Source organism: Chironomus tepperi, unplaced genomic scaffold (assembly GCF_022539635.2).
Source record: "Chironomus tepperi strain 1889 unplaced genomic scaffold, CSIRO-AGI_Ctep_v1 contig_359, whole genome shotgun sequence".
Taxonomy (NCBI): domain Eukaryota; kingdom Metazoa; phylum Arthropoda; class Insecta; order Diptera; family Chironomidae; genus Chironomus; species Chironomus tepperi.
Window position 1 is genome coordinate 775,060 of NW_027226481.1, and position 19,880 is coordinate 794,939.

The 19,880-nt window shown below is 32.1% G+C and overlaps 1 protein-coding gene across 1 annotated transcript; it reads right to left on the reverse strand.

The window, feature by feature from the left end:
* Positions 1 to 388: 388 nt before the first annotated feature.
* On the reverse strand, positions 389 to 8,256 carry Itgbn (Integrin betanu subunit). Its single transcript, XM_070646207.1, has 7 exons — positions 7,995 to 8,256; positions 7,850 to 7,920; positions 5,946 to 6,507; positions 4,920 to 5,682; positions 4,531 to 4,722; positions 4,025 to 4,416; positions 389 to 876 (listed from the first exon to the last, which is right to left on the reverse strand). The coding sequence occupies exons 1-7, from the start codon at positions 8,065 to 8,067 to the stop codon at positions 500 to 502; spliced, it is 2,430 nt and encodes an 809-aa protein (XP_070502308.1). The 5' UTR covers positions 8,068 to 8,256; the 3' UTR covers positions 389 to 499.
* Between the last annotated feature and the right edge of the window lie 11,624 nt (positions 8,257 to 19,880).

Genomic DNA, 19,880 nt, shown 5'->3' on the forward strand with positions numbered 1-19,880 from the left:
GAATATGAGCTAGTATTGTAATCAGTTTTTGTTGTAAGTGTAGTTTGGAAGTGAATTAATTTTCTAGTTGAATGTACTGTTAAAGATGTGCATATATTTAGGTGGAAGCTCAATTTAAGAAATTTCTAGCTACTCTGCTAGGAAGATCTATTGCTGTTTTACTCAATTTGTGTGCTGCAACTGGTTGAACATGTTGTAAGCGGGCCTATAGAAGCTCCTTCAAATAAGGTCTTCAAGACTGACTTTGTAGATGAATAATGTGGCATATGAGGGAAGCTATGGATTACAATTGATATGTACGGCTAGTGAAGTAAGTAGACAAGTGTCCCACAATCTAAAATGTCCCGCAAAATGATCGGCAATACATAAAAATTCCAAAAATTGTCCATTCGATAATTTCATATAAAATTTTATTTCTAGCCACAAGATATGAGCAGCATAAAAATCTAATAATTAAACACTAGTTAAGTACATAAAATTTCATTCCTACACATTTAATTCAATCTCTTAATTCAAATACATTCGGTGAATTTTCAGCACTCTGCGGATTACGGAATGTCGTCACCGGCGACTTATAAATTGGACTCTCAAATTTATATTCTGTCTTATTCTTTCGTTCCTCTTCAAATTTAGCAAATTCACGCTTATCAGCAAGATACATATTCATTTTAATAATCATAATGATTATCAATCCAATTAAAAATGTTGCAATGATAACAGCGATAATTGAATATGCAGCAACGTTAACAGGCGGACATGTTGTATCCTCAATCCTTATATTCGTCTCTAATTTTTCGTCTAAATCATATGTAAATTTATATTCACATACTGTATCATCGTCATATCTAACACGCGCTATGCATATTATTTTGGCATCTGCAAATAGATAGAAAATTGATATCATACAGCATAGATTGATAGGTGGAGATTAACAATATAATAAATTGAATATTGAAGCACATGTGAACTACCAATGTAAATAAGTGTTTACATTAAATTTTATTAAGGTTTTGTTTATACAGAGCAATCAACTGAATCTGTTCGCATCACTGCTTAGTGTTCGTGGTTAAAGAAAAAGAAGAAGAAGAAGATGACGAAGTAGAACAAGAAAATAGTTTGAAAACTTACTCGTGCAACAGATTTAGAGTGCTTCTTTTCCTTTAGCGGTTGAGTTTGATGTTTTGTCATAGATAAATTATTGTTTAAGAATAGAAAAGAGGTATGTTAGGCTTGTGTTAGGTATTTTGGATATTATTTTCATTTGAAGGTTTTTGTTCCCATCACGCACAGAGTTGGGAGGGGTTTAGGAGTTGGAATACCAAAAGTCCCAATCAAAACAGCCCTAGGCTACCACGATATCGGCATTTTGAGGATAAAATGCGAAGATCCTCTGACGACACCGTGATGACTGATTTCACCCGACAAATTCTAGTAAAGGCACCTGCTCATTGGTGTACTGCCAACTCTGACCATGACCTAACGAATGACTTAACGAAGAAGCAAATCTTGAAGAATAGGAAAGATGCTGACTTAGAGTCAGTTGCAATCCCAGAATTTCTAGCTTAGTTCTTCCGAATAAACAGGTTTTTGCTTGACCAGTTGTATGTCTTTTATAAGGACTAATGTCATAATGATGCGATTTCTTGCCATTATAAATAGAAATACAACTCATCCCACATAAACCTGTTCCTTCTAGTCTAGTAAAATGTCAAATTTCAGATACAGCAAAAAAATTTAATGCAAAAAAGCTCATTAGTATCATCTGCCAAAAATGTCAAAATTCTATAGACAAAATAGTTTTCAGTATGACTACAATTCGGAAGAACATTTGTGATTTTATCCCGAGCAGCACAATACGGCGTTATGCATTTCTACTTATAAAAATGAGTCGAAATCAGAAATCACGATGTCGATGGGCAAATTTGCGTCTTACCGTCTATATCGAAACAAAGCGATATCCTAGCGAACACAGTGTGCTGTTCGGGTATTCCAATAGAATTCCTAAAGGCTAAAGAGTATTTTTTTGCATATTTAAAATTCACATTTCTGGGTATTTTTGACTAAGTTTGACGTCTTTATTCTTAAATCATTAGATTCAAAACCTACGCCTTAAAATAATAGCTTTATTGGATATGCAAACAAATCGACAATCGACAAAGTTGCATACATTCGACGAAGAAAATAGACACAGATTATGTTAAGGTTTACAGATTTCATGTTTACACATGTTATCGCATATCTGATTAAAATTTCTCTTTATCAACTTCGAAACTCTGTCATATCACAAGTACACACTTATTCGTTTTTGTATATTTGCTTATAATATACATAAATCATGTGTGGATGTTTAAACATACAGCTGAACGTGTTTACTAAAAGTTTGAGTTGAATGACATTTGACATATTTTTATTTATCCACAGTTACAATACAAAAAAAAGGAGAAACTTGTACGTGAATTTGATAAATAAATATTGTTTGACAAGGATCGGAAAGGATTAAAAAACTTTTTTTTTTAAAGCATGTGATGGAATTATTTGTGTAAAGTTTTTAGAAAGGATAAATACAAATTGGAGTTTTTTTTTTTGTTACATATATGGAAGTTCCAATTAATAAAGCTTGACATGAGAGAGAAAAAAGGGATAAGGCATGACTAAAGAGATTAGAATTGCATGTTGTGGGGATTTTGAGGTGATATGGGATTTAAATAGAAAATTAAGTTACTGGTTTTGTTACATGTAAATTAATAGAATTGAAAATTTGTCTCTGTGGTATTGGAATGAGTAAAATTTAAGGTACTGAATTATTTGCAGGCATTTTGTATACTTTTGAGAAATTAATTGGCCTTTGTATTTGATTCTAGTCCTATTTGAGTTGTTCTGAGCGATACAAACCCTAGTGGATAAAAAAAAGTTAGAACCAGACATCAATTGGGCATTAAATTGCCATCAACTATGTAGTGTATTTTTGTCCATTTGGAAAATGAAGAAGGATCCATTGGTCAACTAAATTTTACTGCCATTTGGCTTCCCAACGGACGTGGCTTCATTTGAGTTAGTAAATATATCTGTTACGGAGACTTAAGAGCTACGTTGCGAATACTTGTTCATTGTGTCGCTCGGGATATGCAAAAGTCAAATTATTTCTACAATGAATTCAAGCAGCACAACACAGTAACTAAGACATTTTTATGTTGATCTGTTAACAACTAACCAAATCAGAGACATGTTTGATACCCAGATACCCACCATATCAGCTGATGTCAGTATAATAATAGCATAACTGATATTTACCGCATCACCGCGCCGTTTCTTTTGGTCAATATGATTCATACTAATAACATCAAATTTAAAATAAATAGAAAGTGCTAATTGCTAAATTTGCATTACTTTTTAGTAGCTTGTGTATAAAAATCAACAATCTTGAGCTTACTAGTCAAATAATTCACGTGATTTAATTTGTAGACTTAGTCATGAATTGACATATGAAACCAAACATAATCCTTATTCCTTCAGTGCTTAGCAGGGCTTGAAGTCGACTTGAGTTGACTTTTCCATACAAAATCCGAGTCAACTTTGAGCTCTACTACCAAGTTTATTAAATAAATTTAAATTAATCCCGAAAAATCCCTCCTGTGCATTACTTTAGTGACTACAAAACTGATTCTCAAAATTATTCATATCCAAATCCCACTTAAATCCTTCCAAACAATTCAATCACAAGAAAAAACGTGGTGTCATTTTCATTTTACAAAATCGGATCTAAAATACCATAAAAAAAATATTTTTTTGATGTCTTCATCTTGTTCTTTCAGTAAATTTTATGTGATTGATGTGAAATTTACAGGCAAGAAAAGTTACTTGGAAAATTTCTGACATAAAACCATTTTTTCTCATCATATATTTTTTACAGTCTACGTGAGCATAAACTTTTCATATTTCACGCATATTTAAAGTATGTATATTCAACATGTAGGCAAACATTGAGTTTTCATAAGGCACTGGTTATTTTTGTACACCTACTCACCTGAGATATCATCATAAAATTCTGATTTATACAGCATTCCATTTCGTAAGCATTTCTCATCATAATCTAAACATTCAAGACCAAGCCTACGATTGATATTACACTGTGCACACGACTCATAGAACACACACAGTGAACTGTATGTTTCATTACCAACAGTGCTCTCACAGAATGTTCCAGTGTAGTCATCGTTACAGTCACAATGATTGCATTTGCACGTACCATGTCCAGAACATATTTTGTTTGTGTCATCTGACACTTTTGTATCCGGACTAATGCAATTGGTTTGTAGGGTTGAACATTCACATGTGTCTCCTGAATATTCTGGCTGACACTGACAAACACCGCAATCACAATATAATGCATGACCATTACATTCCAAACCATTGTATCTGCATTTGAATAAACGAAATTTTTTTGTCCAAAATGAGAGAAAATAAAAATTAATTAAATAAATAAAAATATACACGAAAATTATATCCATTGAATCCAGATGATTTACTTACGATGGACATGACTGACATTCACAATATTTTCCATCATAGTTAAAATTGCAGAAGCATTGTCCGCACAGGCATTCACCTCGATCTGAACAGGGTGATCCAAGTGTTGTCTCGTTGTTAGCTGCTGTGTGTGGCTGACGACATTGATTGTCTAGCTCTTTGCTGCTTGAATATTCTTGAAGGTTGCATTCACATCTGGAAGCAGAAAAAATTGTATTTTTGCATTTTGATGCTAAATATGATCAAATTCGATGGTCAAAGCAACAGTTGGTTCCTTCTGTTCTTGCTCTACTTGCTTCATCTCTGCCAACAACCCATCTCTCAATCTACATCCAATAAATTACCCTCATACCACAAAAACGACAAAATTAAATAAAATCATCATTACTTACTGATGTCCAACATATCCTGTTTCGCAAAAGCACGATCCACATCTATATTCACCATTTCTCGAGCATAGTGCTGATGCAGGTTCACCTGCCATTGCCATACATTCCGTACATGGATAATCAATTTCAACATCAATCTCAGTTCCTTCAGCTTCAATGTTTGCTTCTTCAATTTTTATTTTAATATTTTTTGCACCATCACTCGGATAGTCGACTAGAGTCAGACTCACATAGAACTCGTATTCCTTACCAATCTCAATGTTATCACATTTGTTTGTTTCTTGCGGTATCTCGTATTTCTCACCGCATTTTGTTTTGTACTCAACACGAACGTAATCGGGTGCATTGTCTTGAAATAGTGCTCGTTTTACAGCTTCTGTAAATCCATGCTCGACAAGCTGCAATATATTTGAGGAGTCAGCTGCCAATTGTCCCACACTCGTAAATTCTTCCATTATCTCATGTAATTGATCATAATGGTACAAAACATCCATAGTTACAGCAAAAATGACGCTGACCTTTGTTTTTAACAATTCACGATAAATTTCCTCGAGTGACGGATAGTCGTACTCTAATGATGCCATGTATTCGCCTTTATCATTCAAATGACATCGCTTATCATTCTTCTCAATTAAGCCTGCTAATAATCCATCGCCGGCAAAATGCATTGGTCCATCCGATGCAAAAACAATAATTTTTCGGGTCTTATCATTCCATCCAATTTCATCGCGACATACGAGAATTTGCATGAGTGCATCGAGGCCGCCTATATGATAATTAAAAGGTATTGCATGTTAATCAATTGTAACAATCAATCGAATTGCTGGTCGTTTAGTATTTGGAGGGGGAAATGGACTTTTGTGTATGGATGTTGATGTCGGAATAGGACTAGACACCAGTTCGTTAGAATATGCCATTAATCAACAGCTTCTGACTCAATCGAGTACCTAAACATCAGCACTGTCTATCGTCTATGCTTGACATCCATCCAGCTCAAGCAAGCAGTCCCCCTTATTATTTATCACTCACCTTCCAAATTATCCAAATTACCGGTAATTTCACTTCCATTAACACGCTCAATAAATTGTTTTACATTCTCCGTCAGTGCCAGTTTATGTTTAAATCCATATGTCGGAAGACATGTATCATGTACAAGCTTACATGGATTATCCTCACTGCCTGGATTGATGTATGGCATTATTGGTTTATCAGCAAATGAACCGAAGCCGAGACGAAAATTTTCCGTTAAATTACTCAATGATTTCGACAAACTGCCACCCATCTTAACCAATGTCTCTTTGTCATCACGCATCGACCATGTTAGATCCATCAACAAATATAAATCTAGTGGATAATTCTTTGCAGGCTTATAATTCAATTGAACCGTTTGCGGACGATTCTTTTGTAATTTCAATTGAACATGTTGGGGTCGAATTTGAACGGAATCGAAATCTTTATTAAAGTCCCGCAAGTCATCATCTTTTGTAACATTCATCGGATTTTGTTTGTTAATCTGAATGAATTCACGACGACAATTTCCACTCATCAAATCACTTTCAGTCATACATCTTGCCCTACGCATATCATATTGCTGAATCAGATAATAATCATCGTAAACATAAAGAGCAAGAAAAGGAATGAAAAGGATGGGAAAATATAAATATTGATCTGTTTGTATGGCTTTGTGTATCAAGCATGTGATGAATGTGTGAGGAAGTTCTTCTCATTCATTCACTACTCTTTTTTGTGCCTCCTCATTCACATGAAAATGCAAAAAATTTATTAATATTTTGAGTGGATGTGTCTATTGGTGATAATGATGTATGTATACGATGATTCTTGTATTATGTTATGTTTAGTTGCAAATTGAGTTGTTTCAGTCCAACAGAAGAAAGCAACAATATTTTTTGGATGAAACATGTTAGGTATAATTGAATGGAAAATTGAATTAATTTGTTCGGAAGAAAAGTCTTGAAAGGATAGTTTTTGGCATCTTGATGGAATCTATTTTTAGGAGTCAAGAACAAAGCTAGTTTGAAGAATCATAATTGGTAGATTATTTGGTAATCTGATACTTTTTAGACTTAGACAGATTTTAAGAAAATGATGAGGAAAAAGATCAGGTTTTGTGGGAGAAGATTGAATTATAATGAAAGGAAGTTAAGATTGAATCACAATAAAGGGACGTTTGGAAATTACATAACTGTAAAAACAGCATTTTTAGGTATTTTAGATAAGAGGGCCTCTCTTCACGGTAAAGCTTTGTAACAAAATCAAGAACCGAAACTCTGTAATTCATAATAAAATTGAACCATCCTTTCTCCTTCCTAAGCGTCATGAAATTTCCAAACGATCCCTTAGAGGCCTTTGACTCATTGCGTAACGGTAAAATCAAATTTTTGATCCTCTCTCCTTTCCGTCCATAGAAAAAATGGATTTTCATTGGTTGAGGTGTCACAAAACCTCAAACTAATCTCCTATTCTTCTTAAGAGCGGTACGTAAGAAGTGAACGTCCCTAGAGTTCACTTTTAGGAGAAAAATCTATCTAAACGTTAAATTTTGGGACATTTCATAATTTAATGAACTTCAATTACATTTCCAAATTTGTAAGTATTTGAAAAATTGAGTTAATCCAAAATTCCCACAAAATAAGTCATCGAAAAATTCTCCGAAACTTCAAAGCTACACCCTTGTTATTCATATTGTTATAAATAAACATTCACTAACTAAACTGCATGCGGCTCGCGATTTTATAAACACAAGTGTTATACATTCATTATCAACTGTCAATATTAAATAATATTTTGGTGTGCGTTGATTCCTTATCAAGAACTTCATATCTTTTTTCATGATAAATTATATTTTGTGCACTTTCTCATGTGTATTTGTGTGTCTTCCCATGAGCAATGTCATGAATTATTTTTCAGCTTACCCGATCCGAGCACCATGCACATTTAACATGCTGATTTAAACATTTATCACACGTATCTTGATTTACACAATCTAGAAAAAAAAAGGAATAAAATTTAATTTTAATCACCAGGAATTTTTCATTCTGTCGTCCTTTTGTGCCTCACATTTACTATTCGCATGAACTAATACAATGGTTATAATTAACAGGAAGGTTAGAAAGCAAAAACGGTTTGTCATTTTGTGATATTGGCTTTTAATTCACATTAATGCGTTTATCTCTGCTCTCATCCGAGCACTTTCCGGTTTCTATATTTTTTTGTTTAAATTTATTGGCCTAATTATCACTAAAATTACTAATGAGAATTAATTGAAATTTCTAAGCGATAAACTTCCAATTTCGATGACATTCAAACGCAAACTAAATCCATTAATTGTGTGTGCTTTAATTTTTTACCAATAAAATTAGTGTCTGTACGTATATATTGAAAGTAAAAATACCGGCGTTATCTATTTGCAAATGACAAATGAACGATGATAAGGAATTGATAACAGGAATATAAAGTTCTCACTCTCAATTTTATTGAGAATGTAAATGTGTGAAAAGTAATGAATAGGCTGGAATTCTAATTTATTGACTTTTCTAAACGCATTTTTGATAGAAATTCAAAATTTAATGACTTTCAAAAATTCGAAATTCAACGACTTTCATAATTTCAAAATTCAACGACTTTCAAAAATTCAAAGTTCAACGACCTTCAAAAATTCAAAATTCAACGACTTTCAAAAATTCAAAATTTAACGACTTTCAAAAATTCAAACTTTCACGAACTTAAATTTAAAAATGCTTAAAAATACTTTTATGTCCGAAGCATTCCCATAAAAAAGCGCTAAAAATGACGCAACCCATAAACGAAAGTTATTATTTACATTTTGATTCAGTTGCTTATATATGAAATTGACGACTCATGTTCTTCCGACTTATTCCGTGATATGTTAATATTTAGAAATAATATTGAATCGTAAAAGAGATAGATCTGCTATGGGGTTCATATGTTGATACAAATCTATGCTTTTAAATCGAAATGAAAATATTGAGCGATCAATCAAATTGACATCCCTATGCCGTTGCTCTCACTCTCTCTGTTAATGCACTATAAATAAAGCTGGTTGAGAATTTAAACAACAATATATCGAGGATAGTTTTTGGAATAAGGTGGCATAGTGGCAGGTTCACATCTTCTGGCGGGAAATTTGAAGTTCGGAATTTAAAATTCAAAATTTTTGTCAAATTGAAAAAAATGTAAATAAAAAATTGAAAAATTTTAAATTTAAGTTATAAAAATCCGTTAAAAAATGCGCTCCAAACCACCAAAACCACCTAAAATCTCCACAACTTGCCAATGCTTTAACACGATTTATGAGTTAAGCAAGTTCATATCACTATATGCAGAAAATAAAGCATATTCATGTTTTCCTTCCTGTATCACCTATGAAAGCTATCATTTATAGAGGAAATGCCAAAAAATTATGATTGATATTTTTCGTTTTAAATTTCCGTTGTTCATAAATTGACCATCCATTCATGATTAGAATAGTGCATTAAATTCTATAATGATTATTAAAGAGCACAAATATGACACATAAGTAGTGCAAACACACGATGAATGATTTGTTCCAAAATGGAAATAAAATGTGGAAATTTCGCTGCCAACCCTGACTTCTCGTGGAAATTTCCATTGGAAAATGAATGATTTGAAGTATTTAGAGAATGTGTTAAGGTGTTGAATATGATTTTTTGGTGCGAAAAGGATTTTATGTTCTGAGAAATGTGAATTTTTGGGATTTTGAGGATGATTTTTAAAATCTTGAATTTTTGAGGTTATGAAGAAATTTTGGAAATCCTTTAAATTCAATTTTAAGTCAATTTTCAGTCAAAATTCCCACTCACTCCTTCTTATCCCCCCAAAAATCATCCAACCCTCCCCAAACATCCCACAAATCCCACAATCAACTCAATTGCCAATTTATCATAGATTGGTAAACAAATCGACTTATTTGTAATGATTAAAAAGCAATTAGAAGGGAAAAGAATAAGAAAAAAGTTCGATAAAAAACAACATAAATTTGCCATAAATTATAAAAATGATATCACAAACAAACCATTAATTTTTTTAAACAATAGCAAAAGCTCTAGAAAAAAAAAGTTTACTTCTTACTCGTTCGAATCCATAAATACCACTCAAAAGTTTGCATATTGCTATCATGATTGAATGTGGGAAGCACGATACATAGAAAATATTTTAAAATTCAATAAGAAGAGGAAAAAAAGGATGTGGGGAAGACGACTTATGGAAGTTTGAGGAGGGTTGAGGGTGATTTTTGGATAGAGCGCATTATGGTTAGAGCTTTAGTGCTGTTTATCTATTATATGCTGAGAAATTATACATTTTGACCTCAAATATCGTTAACAGGCAAAAGCTTGCTTTCATGGTACCTAATATACCTAAAAGCGGTCTCTTTGCCTGTTAGGTTACATCAGCTTAGCCTGTTAGCGTAGACTAAACATTCAGGTTTATGAACTGGGATTCCTGCAAGGGCCTATGAACGGTATATTATTGAGAGGACTCCCAAAGAACTCATGAAAGACAGCTGTTGATAGATGCAGTATTGCATTTGATATTGGAATTCGGCAAGTGATAGCCAGTAATAGGATCAATTTCAAGCTACATTAGAGGAAGACCATGGATCACAATTGATCTATACATCTAGCGAAGTAAGGTAGTATTTTACGATATAAGCAAATAATCCCCTATAGCTCAGTGATAAGAGCATGCGACTGGAAATTGTAGGATGTGGGTTTAAATCCACTCGTGATCTTTATTCGGATAAGGAATTTTCAGTCAAGACACATAGGACAGCCCAAAATTCCTGTTCTAGATAGCTAACGCTACTAATTAAAGCGCTTAAAAACTTGAAATTGCTTTTAAAAACACAAAACTTTTACCTTTATGGTCAAAACACTCAAAAATTACACCAACTCAACCACATCTTATGCACTAAAAAAACGTTCAACAAATAAAAGTCAGCTTAGTTTCATGTTAAGCATAATCTGATATTATAAAATCAATAAAGACTTTAAACATGAACAGCAAAAAAAGCGTCACTTACAATTTATTATACTCCAATGAGAGGAATGGTAATAAACTACACACAACCATTTCCTGTTGACGGTACTAAAAAGTAGAGCATTTATGATTTATTTTAAGCTATGCAACATGAAAAATAATTTTTTGACATTTTTGTTCCTTTGCAATTTTTCTATTCAAACATACATGAAGGAGGGAGGCATGAAGGCATGTATAACAAGCAACAATAGCAAGCAAGTTGAAGAACAGCTAGCTATTGTATAATGCAACATATAGATGTCGTAAATTGTCGTTTTTTTTATTCAGTTGTGCCTTCCGAACCCGTTTTCGTATTCAGAGTTGCATGCAAATGCAATTTAATGCACACAACATATCCGTATGAATGATGACGGCAAGTCAGAAAGTTCTAAAGGTATGATCATTAAATAAAGAGGAAAGAAAATGCTATTTAAAATGCACAACAACTCATCATCAGTGCACTTGTAGAGAAAATAAGTGAATAAGTTTCATTCAAAAAATACAGTCTGTAATGTTTGCCATCCACTTGCCTGCCGTTGTCATAATAATCTTAACATTGGAATGAATTTTTCATATTGGTTGGCATTATGAGTCGTAAAAAAACTAGAGATGGTATTTCTGGAAAAATTCTCATCTTCGTTGCACCATCGCCGCATCGTATCATAAAAGCTTATAATTTTTGCAATACTGTAAGGATGGGGATGTAAAGGAAATATAAAGACCGAAACAGTAATAAAATTTGTGCCACTTAACAATTTTTACTTCCCCAAGCATCGTTATGAACTCTCTTTTTTATAATTTTATTTTCGGGATCTGCACTGGAGTAAGGAAAGTATGTAATGATTATTATAGCTTTTGTATCTTATTTTGTACTACAAACTTGGATGATTTTGTTGTATTTATAAAATTGACACAAAACTTTTTAGTGAAAATTGAATGTCAATATTATGTTAAAAATTATGAATTTACGATGAATACATTTCGTTGATTGGGGAGACAGTCAGTGTTTTAGTTATGAAGCTGTTATTGGAACTTTTGTAAAATTGAGGATATCAACAGCTTCCTTGTAGTTTTAGTTTGCATAAGAGTTTTATGACTGGATAAATATATGTACATATTTTATTAAAGAATGTTATCTAACAAGAATGGAATCGGAATAAACAGATTCTTGCAAGTGCTGTTTAGAAGCCGATTTAATTGACATTCTTGAGAAACAATAACTGACCAGTACACACTGGTCTAATTTTAAAAATTTTCGGAAATGGGAATTTTTTTGAAAAATTGCATTTCAATCATTTTAAAGCTGATATAGATTATAGATGATTCCCCAAATTTCAAGTTTTTTGGTCCACCGCGGTAATTAGCTATTTAAAAGGAACTTTAGCTTAGGCGGGATTCAGTGAAATTTGGATTTAGGACAAAGTCAAGTTGATTTGACACCATGTCATTCCTAAACCTTGTGTCTTTTTTTAGCTAACCGCATTTTTTGCAGTAAAAAGGGTCGAAATCATCCTTTCCCGAACCATTAGGGCAACTGTTAATAAAGCGACGTATCAGTGTCTTAACGAACACTTTGTGCTGTTCGAGTTTAATTCTCATTTGTATAATCAAACTATGCGTGTCTTACCTTAATTTGTATCATATTAAGAATTATTTCATGACATTAAAGCAGTGGTGAGCAACCTGTGTGCTGCCAAATGATTTTACAAATCGCCATGAACCATATGCCGTGTGACTATCGGTCTTACAACCAAGATGTGCCGCAAAATGCAAAAAATTGCCCACTACTGCATTAAAGCAAACATTCTTCAAATAAGCTTGTAATTTAAATGTCTAAATCTAGATCACATACATATTTTAAGACTCTGGATCATTGAATTGCTAATCCAATTTATTCCTATTTATTGTTTTGGTCATACAGATCAATTGTGATGCATTGTCTTCTTTAGATTATGCCTGACGTTGGCTAAGCAACATTAAATTGGTATGAATCAGAAATAAATTTATCAAATAAGAAGAAAGGAGGAATTTCCATCATGTGCATGCAATTCGATTAACTTACAAAACATATTATATGCATAAATAAAATGTGCCCAATGTCATTTCATCAGGAAAGACCAACAACATTTACTGTACATATTTATTCTTTCGTTCTGCATTCATGTCTCTCTATCACACATGTTAGCATACTCAAATATGTTTAGTATGAATGTAAATAAACAGAAGTAATAATAAAACGAACATCAACATATGTTCTAATGACATTGAAGGCAAAAGGACTTTGCATGTCTCATGAATAAAAAAAAAATATCTTTTATTTCTTCGTTTGATCGATTAAATGTGTATGAGCATGTCTTCAATAGAATTATAAATCACACCCAAGTGTCATCAACAAAAAAAGAAATGAATGCGAACAGCATGATAAAAATATTTTTTTTTTCATGTACTTCCTTTTTTTATCCCTGCATACCTTACAACTCAATGGTATGGAATTTTATTTTATAATTTTTGGCGCAGCCCATAATGCTTACTTTACTTTTGCGGTATATTTTTACTCTCTCTCTTCCGCTTTTTGTGAGACATCAACCAATAATATATTTGAAGACGATGGGAAAATATCACCAGATGTGGTCTGAATGACGTAAAATATTTCATATTGAATTGCTGGAAGATGAAAAATCAGGACAACATGGGTCGTAAAAATTGATTTTTTTACGGTGATATTTATGGAGAAATGCTGTAGTTTTGTGGATTCACTTGTGCTTCTAAGTTTGTTAACCTTTAAAAAATTTGAAAAAATTTGAAAGAATTTGAAAGAATTTGAAAGAATTTGAAAGAATTTGAAAGAATTTGAAAGAATTCGAAAAAATTTGAAAGAATTTGAAAGAATTTGAAAGAATTTGAAAGAATTTGGAAGAATTTGAAAGAATTTGAAAGAATTTGACAGAATTTGAAAGAATTTGAAAGAATTTGAAAGAATTTGAAAGAATTTGAAAGAATTTGAAAGAATTTGAAAGAATTTGAAAGAATTTGAAAGAATTTGAAAGAATTTGAAAGAATTTGAAAGAATTTGAAAGAATTTGAAAGAATTTGAAAGAATTTGAAAGAATTTGAAAGAATTTGAAAGAATTTGAAAGAATTTGAAAGAATTTGAAAGAATTTGAAAGAATTTGAAAGAATTTGAAAGAATTTGAAAGAATTTGAAAGAATTTGAAAGAATTTGAAAGAATTTGAAAGAATTTGAAAGAATTTGAAAGAATTTGAAAGAATTTGAAAGAATTTGAAAGAATTTGAAAGAATTTGAAAGAATTTGAAAAAATTTGATAGAATTTGAAAGATATTGAAAGAATTTGAAAGAATTTGAAAGAATTTGAAAGAATTTGAAATAATGTGAGGAAATTTGAAAGAATTTGAATTTAAAATCAGTTAACAACAACAATTCTTGCATATTTTACAATTTCGATCGCAAAATACACTAATAAAGTCATTCAGTTCCAAATAAAATGTTTTAAAATTTATATCGAGCACATATTTCAACTTGTGTCAACACGAAACTTTCGATATAGCAACAAAAAAAGAGAAATATTATTGTAGAAATAATTCACAATTATCAAACGTTCATAACTACAAATATTAATGACTCATATAAATTTATTAGTACAAGCATGAAAATTTTCACAACATTTAAACAAATAAATTTTCCAAAAAAAATAAAATTAAAAATTTTATTGAGCAAATAAACAGCAATAAAATATTTTGCATGTTTCTACTCTTTTTATGCTCCCAGTTATGCTTGAACATGTTTATATGAACTATTAAAAGTAAATGCAAGTACATGAGAAAGAGATAGAAGGAATGAAAGCATTTATGCGGAAGTGCATTTGTGGTTGGGAACCAAAATGATAAACTGTTTGTAATATTAAGGTTAGAAACGTTTTGTAGGGTGAATCTTATAATACCAAGGATATTTATATTTATTAAATGATTTATTCAGACTATCGCCATTTTTAAGAAGGCCTGACAAAGGGCCAATTTCAGGCGGCATCTGGCAAGGTGGCCATAGATCACAATTGATCTGTACGGCCAATCAGTCGAAACTCAGTTCGATTTTGAGTCTCCTTATGGATTCCTCCACAACAATCCTTCCTTTCATCCTTATAGGAAATTTATCTAAAAATTCCTTTCCATTTTCATCCTTTGTTTCTGACTTAGAAATCAAATAAAGCAACAACAATGCATAACTTGTTCTCAGTATTTGTAGAATTTTTTCCAGCTTATTTCCCATCGGCACATATTTCTATTGTTATTGTTTACGGTTTAGCACATTGCATATAAACAAACAAATATGTGTTTCAATATATATTGTACAACGTGATAAGGAGATTACAGCAATACTACAAGAAAAATGTACAACATATCAAGAATAGATAATAAGAAGTATACATTGATTTTCGATCTAGGAAGTAAGAGATATCAGATTAAATGTAAACTTTTGTGTCCTTATGAATGAACAGCTTAATTAAGTATCAAATATTGTCATTTTGAATTAGATTTCTGAGTTAGAGATCGTATTTAAGCATATAGAATTTTTTTTGGATATTTGGACATAGGTGGCTAGATGGTTGGGAACTTAGTGATTTATATGCTTGCATTGAATTTCTGTTGTACAGGCAAAGATAGTGCTTTCAGGTACCGTAGTGGTATTTGAAAGCTTGCTCTTTGACTGTTGAATATAGAGTTTAGGCGATTTTCCAATGACTTAGCGATAATTGACTCGACTTTAAGCTCTGCATCGAGGTTTGCCTTAAGTTGCTTTGTATAAACTATTTTAGGCTCTGCCAAAGTTTCAAGAACTCTTCTAAATACCCAATTTCTTAACATTCCCAATCTTAAACCTAACCGGACTCTTCAACTACGAAGCAATCCCAGAAATTTCTCAGAAATATGGATTTATGGCCACCCATCAAGAATAATGTGATAGAACGTTCAATGCATTATCTCAAAAGCTCATTTGTCACTTTTTGTTATATATTTTGTATGTATATGCTTCATCCTTCATTACGTGACATGAATCACATAGAAATAAGAAATGAATGAAGTTCTTACATTTTTAGCGCTATTTGTTGACTAGTTGATGATTCAATTATGAAATTTGTGTAGCTGGTCCTCAAGTAACTGCGTATGGCTCGTGTTCCGTAATAAATGGACGGTCCCTAAATTACCATTCAAAAAGCAGATACAAAAGTCAAACTTACTTACTACTGACTAGAAGATAATCACGTTTTGGAAGTCTAAATCCTCTAACTGAAAATCAACAGGCAATTATTATAATTTAAAGGATATACAGAAAGCACAAAAAGACATTTGTGCTGTTTTTGAGAAATTTTTAAATTAAATGTCATAAACATAAATGCGTACCTTCATTTTTGCATTATTTGCCTGAGGAATTACAGTAAAAATGACATACCGTACCGTGCCACAACAGGAAAAACCAGCTCCTGAATCAGAAATATTAAATTCTATTTGACTTGAACTTTAAAAAAAGCGATTCCGTTTCAAGTCAATAAATATCCAACAACGACTTCCTCTGCATCGCCCACGATTCCACCATATTTAACATAAATAAATCTCAAGTCAGAACATTAAAAGCCATCAACTCAAAATCATTCCATAAATGCTCTGTAATCTCTTATAATAATTCAATTAAAAACATCCGTTATGTCTCGTACTTGAGCATTAAGCATTGAAATATTAAGTTGTGAAAAGCATAAAGCACCCCAGTCATAATCAACATTTCCTTGTCTTGTTCACATGGGGGAAAAGTTTGAGTATTAAAAAAATATGTCCATACTTACTGTCTGCTTACCTTTTTGCTGCTAACAATGATGTAATGATGAAAATTATTATCCCAAAAAAGTTCCGATTTCGTCCAGCATCCATTTTCACTGTCCAAGCATTTTCTACGAATTTGTATGGAGAATGGGAAACAAACTTTTTATAGCCATAAATTCGTTCCTATTTTTTTACTAGATGTAGCAAAAAAAATGTATTTACTGTAGTTAGAAGCGTGAGACATAAAAAAATCTCGTGAATGTTGAGATGAGCAGCACTAAACTTTTCTTTTTGCAGCTTTCTCTTACTCTGCAGCTAGTGTTCATAATTGAATGTTGGCAGGTTCAATTTGGTAATCAGTAAATAACAGAAACAGCAAAAAAATATGAAATTGTTTGTTGAGATATAAAAGAGAATCTTGGAATCTTCACACGATGCATGAAAGATCTTTATTAATATTTTCTACGTTTCTTCTTCTTGTTCAGCATAACATCAGCATGCAAGAGGTGGAAATGGAAGATTTGTATTACATGACTTTTGTGATGTTATGATAAGAACTACTGAATGGTGAGTGCAGGAAGTTGTTACATGCTTATTGGTATGGATTAGGAGTTAATTCGATCAAGCTGAGACTTTGGACTTAGATTTAGCTGATGTGACTATGGACTTAGATAGGTATGGACAACTTTCATGCTGCTTAGAATCACATTTAATAGTTAACAACATTTCTTCGAGTGGACAACTTGAAATAATGTGTAACTAGACATGTCTGCCTAGACATCATGTTTAGACATGTCTGGCTGACATTGTTAAGTTGTCCACTCGGGTTCAAATGGATATCCAAATTTCCAGGAGGGGATTAAAAAGGTTGAATCATCTAATAGCTTCACTTAATTGCATGTTCTTTTATTTGGGTAGTATCCGAGCGACACAAATGATATAGGACACTGCCACTGAGGTTCTAAGGCTCGGTTCGGGTTCAAATGTGTGGCAAACGGAGGCGGCTTCGATTTTGTGTTATGATGGAGGTTTAACCGAGTATTAAAAGCTCCATACAGCCTTCTATGCTTGTGTCACTTGGAATCGTACAGACCATTTGTGATTCATAACATTGGTTTCTAAGCATCAAATTAAGGATTGCGAGTTGCTAGTATTGAGATTCACAACTTCCACAACTGCAGACTCAAGCAGCATCATCCATAAAACATTTCTCATCTAAAATCACAAAACTTTAATGTTTCCATCCACAGATGAAGCCAAAAAAAGAAAAAATCTTCATTTCTTCAACTTTATTTATTTGTAGTCAAAACGAAAGTAAGCACACAGCAGCAGCAGCAAAAAAAGAAATGTGTAATAAAGATTTCATCTCTTAAATAATACATATTTTTATGATTCCGCTGCTGCTTTATGTTACGACTCATAAATGTCCTTTTCTTTTCGTTTCTCTCACCGCGTAATCAGGAGATAAATTTCTTTTTTTTTTCGTTTCGCATTCTGCATGAAATTTTATTACGGATTGTGTTTACGGCTTTGCCACCTTTTGCTATTCATTTCGTTTGCAATCTTCAGCTTCTCTGCAGATTCTTTACAGTCTTTTTTTCTACTTTTTTTCAACTTACACTTGCCGCAACAAAAAAATGGATAAAAGATTACCACGGGAAATCATAAAAAAAGATTGTTTTGTGAATATAAAATGTTTTTTATGGAACTGCTTCTTATTTTGTCATCAAATCAATTGATATGACTTGATTTTTCATGCCAAATCCTTAATAATTCTCTTTGATATGAACATGTGTTTAAAATTGTTTATAGTTTGTAGACATATATGGATGTACTTGTTGCAGGGTCAACAAGAAATCAAACGGAATTGAGAGGCGAAAATAAATTGAAATGTTATTGAATTAGGACTTCATTGATGAATTTTTAATCAAATAACATTTTCAATTTCAAATGCAAACTTAAGCTCATGCATAGATGTATAAATTGATTGAATTTGGAGGCGGAGTTGCTTTTGAGAAGTTTACGCTCAGATTTTCGATTTTTGACTTTCCTGATTTTCATCTTTTTACAAATGACCAAATTTTGAATTTTACAAAACCGTTAAAAAATTTAAAATTCACAAATCCGTTAAAATCTTCCTCATCTTTCAATCTGCCAAAAACCGTTAATTTTTGAATTTTTCAAAACCGTTAAGAATTTTGAATTTTACAAAGCCGTTTACTTTAATGAAATTTACAAAAGAGTTGAAAAATTCAAAATTTCAAATCCCGTTGAGACATAAAAATTTCAATTAAATGTAGCTAAATTCACTTTAAAAAACATTCATCTCTCTTCCTATGTCATCCGAACTAAATTAAACTAAAATTAAATTGAAATCTGCTGCTCAATTTCAAATTCTCTTTTGCATTCCATTCCCTCTGACTTGTTTCCTTTTCATATTTTTTATGAATATATAGAGGGGATAAAAATACAATTTTTCATCCTGGCAATATTCTGTGCATAAATTTATTTTCGTTTTTATAATAAAATATGAATTTTAATGCCAAGAATATTAAATTTATAAAAAAAGGTCAAGAAAGCGAGTGGAACAAGACATGATACAAGGTACATCCAGCATAGATCAGCGAAAAATATTATTGAAGCTTTTAAAAATTACATTTGAATTTGAAATTGATACAAGTATATTTGCAGATGAGCGATTGAGCTTTTTCAAGTTCCATTGACATGATTTTAGGGCAACTCAGCTAGTTATAAGGTCAGCAAATCAGGAATAAAGGATGTCAAATCATATGGAACATCTCTGGCAATTCCTTGGTGGCTACAAGCCAGAGTGGCACAAAATAAACATCAAAACATCGCTTCTTCAATCCCAAAGCACAACAGATCCATAATAGTGTCCAAATAGTTCCATGATTGCTATTTTCAGTGGGATTAGCGCTGTTTTTCTCAAAAAATATTTTACAAAAAATGTTTCAGATTTTTGCTGTGGTTTTTGCCATAAACTGACAAAATTTTCCATAAATGCAGCATAGCTGTAACAAAAAACAATACAAA

Bases quoted from the DNA above. Each gene is read 5' to 3' on its own strand.
- Itgbn (XM_070646207.1), bottom strand. From the start codon at position 8,067: ATGACAAACCGTTTTTGCTTTCTAACCTTCCTGTTAATTATAACCATT. The intron at 4,417-4,530 runs GTAAGTAAATCA...ATTCAAATGCAG, and splicing joins GAATGTCAGTCATGTCCATC to ATACAATGGTTTGGAATGTA. The intron at 877-4,024 runs GTGAGTAGGTGT...ATCTATTTGCAG, and splicing joins ATTTTATGATGATATCTCAG to ATGCCAAAATAATATGCATA.